At 33.4% G+C, this 12,273-nt stretch overlaps 1 protein-coding gene across 43 annotated transcripts in view; it reads left to right on the top strand.

The window, feature by feature from the left end:
* Positions 1-12,273, top strand: part of LOC116349475 (sodium channel protein para) — a 74,423-nt gene that overhangs the window by 30,163 nt on the left and 31,987 nt on the right. For all 43 annotated transcript variants that reach the window (XM_031780947.1, XM_031780926.1, XM_031780921.1 and 40 more), the window contains 3 exons: positions 7,440-7,595; positions 9,193-9,398; positions 9,966-10,094. In XM_031780947.1, the coding sequence (XP_031636807.1) occupies positions 7,440-7,595; positions 9,193-9,398; positions 9,966-10,094 (491 nt within the window). The remainder of the gene's footprint in view (positions 1-7,439; positions 7,596-9,192; positions 9,399-9,965; positions 10,095-12,273) is intronic.

Raw genomic sequence — 12,273 nt, 5'->3', positions numbered from 1 at the left:
AGTACGTAGGCGACTATTTAAGTTTCTTCAATATGTATGTTTTAGTATTGCCCGATGCAAACCATTGTCATATTCGTAAAGTTTAACATTTTGTAGCATAAACGTTCTCAGAACGTTTTGTCATTCGATCGTTATTTGTATTGTTTACCGTAACATGTAAATTGCGTCTCAGCCAAAAAATGAATTTTACTCGTGAACATTTTCGAGCGATTATTTTTTTCCACTTTCGATTGGGTGTATCACAACAACAGTGTTTTGATCAACTTCATTTGGCCTTTGGCGATGAAGTACCAAGTCTTCGGACAATTTATAATTGGTACAACGAATTCAAGCGCGGTCGCCTATCGCTCATCGACGAGTTCCGCGAAGGTCGTCCAAAATCAGTTGTTGTACCAGAAAACATCGATGCTGTCAGAAATATGATAATGGAAGATCGTCATGTAACATATCACGAGATTGAGGCATCCCTGGGAATTAGTGCGACCAGCGTATTTAAGATTTTACATGAACATTTAGCTGTCAGAAAGATTTGCTCTCGTTGGATACCACATAATTTGACAATCGCTCAAAAAAAGGCTCCTGTCGATTGGTGTAAACAAATGCTCAAGAAATTCAATCGTGGTGTTTCAAAATCCGTGTATTTTATCGTCACTGGTGACGAATCATGGATCTACGCGTATGAGCCCGAAACTAAACAGCAGTCGACTGTATGGGTCTTTCAAAGTGAAGATAACCCAACAAAAGTTGTTCGAGCTCGAAGTGTTGCGAAGCAAATGGTCGCCTGTTTTTTCGCGATAAGTGGTCATGTGGCAACAGTTCCACTAGAGGCTCGTAAGACCGTCAATTCTGATTGGTACACCACCATTTGTTTGCCCGAAGTGTTTGGTGAAATAAGAAAAAACAACCGCCGTCGCAAAATAATTCTTCATCATGATAATGCGAGCTCTCACACATCTCATCAAACAGTCGATTATTTGACCGGTCAAAAGATCGATTTAATGGGTCATCCGCCGTACAGTCCTGATTTGGCACCCAACGATTTCTTTTTATTCCCGAGCGTGAAGAATAAACTGCGTGGTCAACGATTTTCATCGCCCGAAGAAGCAGTTGATGCGTTCAAAACACACGTTTTGGAGATATCACTTTCGGAATGGCATGAATGCTATGACAAATGGTTCGAGCGAATGCAAAAGTGTATTGATCATCATGGCGTATATTTTGAAAAATAATAAAACCATTTTCGATGAAACCCCATTGTCTTATATATGTTTTTGAAAAAACTTAAATAGTGACCCTCGTATTATGTATACTACCACTTGACAAACAAGTAAATTCAAAGGGGATCCAGAAAAAAATATGTGGCGCAAAATTTTATCTGTTCAACGGAAAATCCCACAAAGATCCGAGTTCGATGTTATTGCATACAATTGCTACAGTTATTGTTATTATTATTTCATCTATGAGTAGCTCTCTAGAGTACTAATTAGGTGTGGCACATGAAAGTATGTTATACGTATCGATCGATGCGTACTCCTTCGTAGCCTTTCCATTATTATATTGTTGTGTGTTTTTTTTTTCAAGTTTGAATCCGCAGTTATAACACATCATACCATGCCTTGGCACACACCAGGCATTGTTAACCATTCAGGCACACACACACAAGGAGCGCATATCAAATTGACTAAGAAAACCAGTTCTAACTGGAAATATATTACACATTTATTTTTGCTCGTTCTCTCTTTTGCCACGCTCACATTGTGCATGACGTTGGCCATACACCACACAAGCCGCATACTATACATTCGACAAATATAAATATATATATATATATCGAGCGAAAGAGAAAACAAAATCAAATTGCATGTCAAACTCACATAATACGTCGCATACGACTACACCTCACGTACGCTTGCCGCTTTTTCGGTAAATGAGAAAATGTAAAAGAAAAAAAAAAGAGCACACAAAAGTAAAAATTGTCGACTTAATAATAATGAAGCAGTCGGTGAACGATAATCTAAGCAAAAATAACACCACACAATGCCGTAAATTCTCATCCATTTCATAAAAATTCATTTAAACAATGACCGACAATGGCATAACGTGTGCAATAGAAAGAGAGAAGAAAGAGAAAGAAAAACGGAAAATGTGAGAAAATTTTATTTTCAAAAAAAAAGAAAAAAAAAATAACTACAGATTGCCATGTTGTTTCGCATCGTTTTTAGGGCTTAAAAAACGGAGTAATTATAGACAACTGAAATATGACCGTAATGTAGGTAGATTTCTTTTCAGGGTGCACTTTTGGACAGACACAAAAATTAATACCATTTTAAAATTAATGGAAAGCTCAGATGTTGCTACTGGCACGCAACAAATGGCTTAATTAATAAACCCATTGAGTGTATCAATGTCGATGTATATTGTACGCTGATACTTTGTTGTCACTGTTGTATTGCAAAGAATGTACTCCATCCGCCTAGATATCAATGCCATTGGTTTTTAATGCTTTTCGTAATACTTGAAATACAAAACGCGTTATTGTGCAAATTATTAGAAAATGGGTCACATTCTATTAACTGTATCTCTATTTCTCCGCCACTTCGTCTGCACAATTTCTCGGAATTCATGTGGGCGCAATAAAAACGATTTACAACGGTTGCTTCCAGTGTAGACATTTTTCGAACATTTCTTCCAAGAGAATACTGTACACTACATTTGCTGGATTTCTTAATCGAATGTGGGATTTTGATAGGTTGTCACTATTCAACACCTGTTTCACAAATACACAAACTAAAACTAAATTTTTCGAATTAAAATTCTTTGTGTCCCATGGTATCTTTCACACATTGTAAAATATATGTGAATACCAATTCGTTTCGTATTCAACCAACAACAAGAAAGTTGTTGCCATCCAACACAATGATTGTCTTCGGTTTAATTTTTTATAATCAAATTCTTATTCAACAGAATTAGTGAAAGTTCAGTTGATACTGTTCAACAAATCCAGAATCATATTCTCGTGCTTGCATTTTGCATCAAATGAAATGTAATTTTCTTCATGCCTCTTGCACACGAGCGGCGAAATTGAATTAAAATTTAATTTCAATGAATTGGTTGTTGTTGGTTTTTCGGCTCAACAATTCGACGAAATCGGAGAAGTAAATCCAGTCGAGAAACAAAAAAAAAATACAATTGTTTTATTGTGTTGATGCAGAGGCCAGAATAACTTAAGCTATTTATCCACTTATATCGTAATAATAATTAACAATAAAACGCTTGAAAATCCTTTTGCTTATACGCCAACTAAAACTGCACCCAACGGAAAATAAAATAAGCCATTTTCCCTTGAATATTGTGCCAAATAAATATTGTGCCTTTCAAAGGCATACTAACATGGTGCCGACTTGGCTCAATTATCACAAATTGGTTCAGCAGCAAGGAAAAAAACCAGCGAGTACAGCACACAACTTAATTTTATTTGTGTATTTGTGAGTGTGGTTGTTTATGTGCTACGCACTAGCCGCATCTAGAAAAAGCGATCAACCAAGATTTGTTCGCACATAAATCCACATTTTGCTCATTCGATGCATTTGTCCTGAAACTGGTGACTAGCTAGAAAAATTGTAACAGCTTTTGTATTTAAGTCGCCATAATTTCATGTGACCTTTTTCTCTTTTCAGCACAAATTGTTGCGTTTTCTTTCGTTCTCCTCCACCACATTCATGGAAAGAGAACAGAACATTTTCTCACTTATTTCGTTTTTTTTTCTTCCGTGCCTAAGCTAAACTTCACTGGAATTCTTCTACTAGTAATAGTGGTACTATAATATTAATCGTGGTATCGTTATATGTGTCACGTACACACAGATCATTTATGATCCGAAGCACCTCGCAACTAATTTTTTCCGTTTCCAAAAAAAGACATCGCTAGCTACGTATGTTAAAGTTCAAAGTAATGCCTGTGGCTTTGATATGAATACGCCTACACAAAATGGAACTGAATACGGCAAAGGTTTTATTCATTTTAACGCCATCTTCTAAGTGACGATTTGTTAGTTTGCTGCGAGCAATTCATCGTTTAAATTGCTATCCCTTTGGTCATATTTAGCCTAATGACTTTATTCAATGTGACAAAAAACGCTCAATTTTTCAGCCGAAAAAAAATTGCCTACCCCTTTGGCAAAAAAGTTGCAGAAAAAAAGTCCAATCATGAATGATATTGATGTTATAAAACAAATGTATAATATGCCTTTGCTACTGTTACGCGGAAGAAATTGAATTTTGTATATGTATGTGTCGAAAAAATGCTATTATATTTGTTTGCTTTAAATATAATTTATGATTCCGGGAATAGCCATAAAAACGGAAAATATATTCAACGCAACGAAAGAAAAAATTCACACAAACACTTCGAGATATGAACGCTGTGTGAATGAAATAGATATACGCACACAAGTCTAATAATGAAGAAGGATAAAATGTATTTGGAATTATGATGGCAAAATATATTTATGTGTGTACATTTGCAGAAGCTACTTTCTTGTGATCATCTTTATTGATACTCACAAGAGGACCCCTTCAAATATTCGAAATGAAGAATATTCCAGCAGGAATTTTTGCAATAGACAAAACCACTTTTTTATTTCTTTTGATTGGTGTTATTACCTTTTCGGATTTGGAATTACCTTCAAGAGAAAAATATCAGAACTTACTACCTCATTGGTGAAAAAAGTCACTCGACATTTTATTAATAACTATTATTATATTATCCAAACTACCAAAGAGTCGGCAAAACTGTTTAGTTCAATGAATCCTTTGAAACACTCCAGCAGTCAAGCTGAGTGGGCTGTTTTTTTAGCCAATATTGACATTTCAATTGAAAGTTTTGATTAACCTGAGCCATCCATGTTAGATTTCAAGGTGACTAGTCATATACATAACATTCTATAGATATCAATATTACACATTACTTCAATTTCGAACTATTAGTTACATTTCACACCAGACATCAAACTGAAAATAGAGAAAAAAGTTTTTTGATTCAGTTCGCAATTGAAATGCATATTTTCATCAAACTCTGGAAATATAATTTGATTGCAAAATGTTCCTTCGATGTTCATATTCAAACGGAGGATAGGTCTTTAAAAAAAATGAAGAATCTCGATTTTTAATTTATTTAAAATTATCTACACTGAATTGTAACAGAAATTTATATGTAGATACAAAATTTGTGGAGAAAAATGTTTAAAATAGAATATAGCCACTGTTTAATAGTCATAATGATAATGATATAACTTTTGACTATTCGCTTCTCGCCGCAAAATAATTTTCAATTTTTTATTTCTAAGAATCCGAATATTTTTATCGCAGAGGGAGAGAGAAAGTGAGGCGGAATGCAAATTTAAAACAAAAACTGAATGATATTGAAATGAGTATTTGGATTAAATCCAATCTAAAATTCTGGTCGTCATTTTTCTCATTCACAATCCAACAGTTATCATCTTTGTTCCAATTACATAATTAACCAATTTTATTATCTGAGTTTTTGGCTGTGTTTTTTGCCCTTTTTTAAAATTATCATGTTGTCTCTCGAGGTTTTTGGTTTATATCATAAGCAGAGCTTACACATTATGGTTGTTTGGTTTAGAAATACGACATTATTTGCGAACTTGAAATTTAACAAAAACATTTTCGCATCAGTATATCGTGTGATGATCCAGATACCAGATCTAAAATACACAAAATGAAATGTCTATATACTAAAAATGGCTGGCTTTACATATCGCTTCAATGCAAAAGCATTGATTTTTGAATTGTTCGTTTTGTATTTGGGGTCGAATGGAAATGCAAAGAACTGAAAGTAAATCGAACAATATTGTCCATCTGCGGTGTGCATCTCATCATTTGCTATGTGATTAGACACGTTCTAAAACTGTTTTGGAATGCATTCAGTTCGCCAATTTGTAATGCAATTCAAAATGTTGTGCTCGTTGATTCGGAATCATCCACAGTAAATTTCATTGCAGACAAAGTCTAAAATCGTTCAATTGCGAATATTCTCAATGTTAAACAAACACCAATATAGATTACTATCTGTATGTTTGTATGTGAATGGCTAGAAAAGCTTAACGATAAACCAAAAAAACCTCATCAAACTGTTTACAGAATAATTTTTTTTGCCATTTTCCAATTTGTGTTTTGTAGCAACAAAAAAAGGCACATGGTGAAAAGCAAATGCATTTGTAAAATGGCGTGGGCTGGCATAGAATGTGCTTGCAGACCACTTTCTCTCTGTTTTTTATCTTCTTGATAATAATAGACGACATTTCGTCATTCGTTATTCTATTTGATTGTAAGAGGATAGAACATAGAACGAAGAAGTGGAGGCGAGAATTATTAATATTCAGTAGTGTCGCCAACAATGAGCGGTTGGCGAAGAAGCATCAACATGGACAAAATTCATTTGAATTTGTGTTTTCTCTCTCAAAGAAAAAGCAAATGAATAAAAATGACTTTTCACGAACATTCTTCGGTACTCGGCGTGAATTTTTCGAATTTCATTTTTAAACCACCGTGCGCGTCATGTTATGGACGAATTTTCATGGTGTTTTTTGGTAGTTTTTTTTTATCTCTCGCCCATTAATTTTTGCCACTCATGCTGTGTTAACTTTTATCGAAGAGTATATTTGCGTCATTACCAGGCTTGGTATCAATTTGTCAACGCCGATCTACTTATAGCTAGATTTTTTGAAGGTCCTCAGCCACACATATGGACAGCTCCATGTGTACAAATAAATTTAAGCTAGATATATATAAATCTATATGTAAAATGCATGTGTGTATGGTTTATGATATCAAATACTTTGATATCAATAATATTTTCTTTTTGGTTTGGAATTTTTAATGCACAGTCATGGTTTTTCGTTTTGCATGTCAAATCTATGTACTCTTTTGTGCATGTTGTTGATTTATAAATAAGTATCTCTATCATTTCAACTTTTCCACTAAATATATAAACTTTGGCTGTTGTGTGTGTTTTTTATACTCCTTAGAAGCGTAATTTGTGTTGTTTTGCTTCCGCTTTGTGTATTGTGCTTTGTGTGCTGTCTACACCAAACAAAAACCAAATAAAAATAAATTCTGCATTATTCAATTGTAATTTGTGAAGCAAAATCTTTCTCCTAAACTTATATCTTGTATTATGTTTGTAAGTTGAAAATTGGTGATACAAAATTGTGCCTTGATAGATTAATATACTATACAACAACAAAGCTCATTTCTTTCTTATTATTTTATATTTCGATAAATTGTATTTGTGCGTTTTTTTTAAAGCAAAAATCACATTACATTTGTATTTGACAATTTTCTAATGATGGTTTCGTTCGTTTTCAACATTTCACACTCTGTACATGGTGGACTCTGGATACGAATGCGTTTCAATAGATCCGATATGATGACGACGATGAAGATGAAGGCCCACAACCGGATCCTACACTCGAACAGGGTGCACCTATACCTGTTCGATTGCAGTCTTCTTTTCCAGCGGAACTGGCCTCCACTCCTCTCGAGGATATCGACAATTATTATTCGAATCAACTGGTAAGCTTTTTCTTTTGTTCTCTCTATATCTCTCTTCCTCCACTCTCTCAACCTTTTCTTCGGAAATTCATATCTCTCTTAAACACAACTATTTCCATTCGCATTCAAAACACACCGAATTACGAATGGTAACGAAATTTCCATCTCAAATTCAGCACACACAAACCAACTGCTGCACTGTAATTTTGCATTGTTTCGACATTCTCGCAGATTGTGTGAGTATGCGATTTATAGTTTTGTTGTCGCCGTTTTATTTTGGGTTCCATTTTGTTTTAACATTTGGAATTTATATTTCTTCTTCATTTGTTGTCGGACGAATTGTGACTAGTACACATATTTTGCTTCGAATTCATTGTGAACAATAAATATGTGGATTTCTGGGCTATATGTTTCAGTACTTTATGTGCTGAATAATGTATTTTCCCAGTGTTCGTTCGTTTTTTCCCTTACATCGCTTATGGATACAGTGCGAACGTGTACTATTTAGTCACGAAAAATGTGTGTATGTGTTACCAGTGTTATTGATTGAAATGCAGAGACTGCTTCATTTTTCTTTTGTTTCGGTTTATTTTCTTCACGGCTCACTTTTGGCTCGTTCCAAACAATAAAGAGAGCCTGACGAAGCATTTTTTTGTTGTTTCTTTCATATAGCCGAAAATATACAAAGTGAAAGCACATAAAGAGTATATATACTCGTCTAATGGAAGTCAAATGCAAATTGCGCCAATTTGTTTATGGGTATATACCATATAGTACTTATAACGTTAGATGCGCGCATTCCTCATTTAAACTTACTTTATGATATCGTGATCAGGACATTTCGTTTTTCTAATATTGATTTATGTGCCATTCGTTTGCGTTATCTCATTTGAATTTCAATTTGATCATTTAGTGACGAATGTCGATGACGAACAACTTTTTTCAATTGTTTTTTTTAAATACACATTTTTAACACAATTAACTATCACAATTGTACTTGTCTTTGTCTGTTTAAAGAATTGTTGGGGTAAAAACAGTTTTCTATCATTTCGATTTGATGAATAGATTTGAACACCCATTAGATTACGTGTTTATACCTTCAATTTAGTTCAAGTTTTTTTTATTTTGTCGAAAGGGAGAAATAAAAACGTCTACCTTATGTTTTCTGATTAGTAACGACAGAATAGAGGACTAATTATCTAATCTCACACGGTAAAATGTTATGCCAGTGAAATTTGTTCGCAAAATTGGTAGAAGATGAAATCAGTCAGTTTTCCAATGTGTACCTTTAATTTCTTGAAGATCGGAATTCTTATACAAAGAGATGTATTGCGATGCTAAAGGGACAAGTAGCAATTGGCATCTGTTAGAAGCCACTAGATGCGATTTCTAGCAGCTACTACTAAGACTTTTTATAATCTGAATATCCCTTTGAATCTCCTTGAGGTGATGACTTCGGTTAATACAACGTTTATTGTATTTGTATTTCGTCTGATCTAATTTACATTTGCATTCATTCTTGTAGCGTTCAATAATTGTAGCAAATATGTTATTCATCAATTTTTTTATTATTCACATTTATATTCAACAATTTGTTGTTTTGTTTCTCTTTTTTCAGACATTTGTAGTTGTTAGTAAAGGAAAGGATATTTTTCGCTTTTCCGCAACCAAAGCAATGTGGTTACTTGACCCGTTTAATCCAATTCGTCGTGTAGCTATTTATATTTTAGTGCATCCAATTTTTTCTTGTTTAATCATCTTTACAATTCTCACAAATTGTGTATTAATGATAATGCCGGCGTCGCCAATCGTCGAATCAACCGAGTAAGTACATCTTCTTCTAATACACATTTCTTTAATATATGTTTTCAATATGAGTTTTCGGTTGTTGTTTTTTTTACAACCGAATTTATTGTTGTTGTTGTTCGCCGAGTGAGACAGTTGTATCGTAGTATTTTATCTTCACCGAAGCTTTGCGGTTCCATTCATTTCAATTCATTGTAATAAAAGCCAAGAAGTAAGCGTTTCACATTGTGTCGGTTTGATTGCAATTAAAATAGAGTTAATTATGATTATTAAGCATTAATTACATAAATAAAGTGGTATTTTCTCAAGGATTGTGCTGAATCACAACCCTCTTTTCATACAAAATTTACTCACCATCGTTGCTTATTCAAGAGCAACAATCGACATTTTGGTTTGATGGTAGAAAAAAAAAGTTCAAGGGCTTTATGAACCTGACGGTTAATGAACATTTTACGGCGCATACAAAAGAGATTATTAACATTTTATTTAGAAGTAGTGTTCCTTATAAAATGATTCTTGCACAGTAATGTGATTTATTTTGTGAGAAAGAGCATTTGTTCATCATTTATTTTTGAACTTGTCTAGGGTGATATTCACTGGAATCTACACATTTGAATCAGCTGTAAAAGTGATGGCCCGCGGTTTCATTTTGTGTCCGTTCACGTATCTGCGTGATGCGTGGAATTGGCTGGATTTCGTAGTAATAACATTAGCGTAAGTACTATTACAAATGTTTCAAATTAGATTCAGCACTTTTTACTGTCAATTTTTTGTTCAGAGCGATTGTTTTGGGTGTTTATCAGCTTTTAGAGTTGCTTCATCCAACAATCGTTACTCTCACTTTTTTGTTTGTAGCTGAATTTTAAGTTAATTTCTCATTTTATTTTCAGTTAATAAAATGCTGTTTATAGCCATTTTCTCCCGTATAACCGAACAATTTAGATATAAATTAGAACATATTTAACCATAATATAGAGTTATTTGAGGCTTAACTTTGAATTCAAGTAGTTTGAGAATAAACAGTTTTTTTTCTTTCTCTCTCTCTCTCTCTCTGAAAATATTTTGTTGATTTTGAAAAGCCAAAAGGGAATTCGATTGACTTGAACAATTTAGAATTTAATTTAACACTTTACAAAGAATTTTATGCGGTTATCGATGAATAGCAATGGACATGAATTTCAATAGGAATTGTCCTTCACTCATGCAGAAGCAAAAACTAAATGATTTACAAAACAATCAACCACATTCATGTTGATGAAATTCAATTTTGATTGAATTTTGCCCGTCAACATGCTTAGTCAGTGAAATGCATGATTTGCATAAATTCCAGTGGTTCGAAAGTCTACAATTCATGTCATCAGTTTAAATTTAAAAAACTGCACTATTTCTCTCTCTCTCTCTCTCTCTCTCTCTCTTTCTTCGTTCTACTGTATGTGAATGGCTTCGGAGGATTGTCCATTTTGTGGTAAATTCTGGGCATATTATAACATTCCAAAATACAATATTTTATAGAACGTGATACATATGTGTGACAAAGATTGAACATGCATAGGTTCAAGCAGTGTTAGATACTTCAACTCTATAAAATACGATTTTGTGGACAGGTGGTACGAAAAGATGTTTCGTTTACCTAGAAGCTTACAAAAATGTATCTGCTTTTGCGATAATAACACTCCGACAGGATTTCTCCGAATAGTGGAGAAAAGAACATTTCGAATATTTTTAATATAAGAAATTCCGCTGGCATTCGATACATTCAAAAGGTTACACAGGCTGTGATACGTAGAGTTATGTAGAACTAAATATAATTTAGATAGTTCAATACAAAAATCCAATAGAATAATCGATATAGCAACATTGTAGTAAATATTGAAAAAAAAAGAGAGAGAGCTTTTGGATAGACAGTTGATAATAATTTATCAAATCATATATATCGTTCCAATTAGTAGAAGTCAATGTTGAAAATTGCATAGAATAAACTCGAACAATTTTCATTTTTTTCATTTATAATATTATATAGCTGAGCAGTGTAATTTTGTATACATAGTGTGAGTTAGCATAATAAATTGTCCTGATACTTGTTAGTTTTACAGTACAATGTTATATATATATATAGAATCGATCATGACGACGATGATGATGATGAAAAATTACACAGAGTGAGTCAGCATACATTGTGTTACTTTGTGTAAATATAGATGATTATTATTAAATGAAAAGTTGATTAAAATATGACGTTGCGGAAGACAGAAGGCTGCAAATACAGGAAGCTATTTACATATATACAAAATGCTGAGCTAATGCAAATGAAATAAGTATTCCCGAAAGCTGGCAAAGGATCAGACAAGAGTTTTTCGTTGCAAACGCAATATCATGTCGAAGTGTTCCAACAGCTACGTTCTTGAAAGGGAGTGTTGAATGAAATGAGAAAGAAAAAGAATCGTTTTACCTTTAAGACGCGCATTGAATAAAGCTTTCTCTTCTCCAACATTATACGCAACGCAATAATTGGTACATACAAAGATTGGATACGAAGTCAAAGTGGGGATTTCATCGAATTAATGCTGATTCAAAGGTATTACACCCTTTTGAATTTCACACAATTACGACTAATGATGCAGCATTGAGCGAAAAAAGTCAATCAGCTGTGTTTTAAATTCAATCCTACGAATTCAAGACTTTAAGCATATATTTTTTTCCAATTTATTCAGTGTACTTTCTCACGGCTTGAATTTAATTAATTTATTTACAATAGATTCTGGTGAAGCGTGTAAATTCTTCTTTATGGAATTTATATTCGACTTTGCACACCTTGAACACGTTGAATAATATGCAATTTTTAATGTGCACGAATGGTGTTCAGAAAATCACATTGTATTGGTTTCCTTTTTTG

The sequence above is a fragment of the Contarinia nasturtii genome, unplaced genomic scaffold (genome assembly GCF_009176525.2).
Source record: "Contarinia nasturtii isolate CC-2019 unplaced genomic scaffold, AAFC_CNas_1.1 Cnas_scaffold_2864, whole genome shotgun sequence".
NCBI classification, from domain to species: domain Eukaryota; kingdom Metazoa; phylum Arthropoda; class Insecta; order Diptera; family Cecidomyiidae; genus Contarinia; species Contarinia nasturtii.
This window is presented reverse-complemented; position numbering and strand designations above follow the sequence as displayed.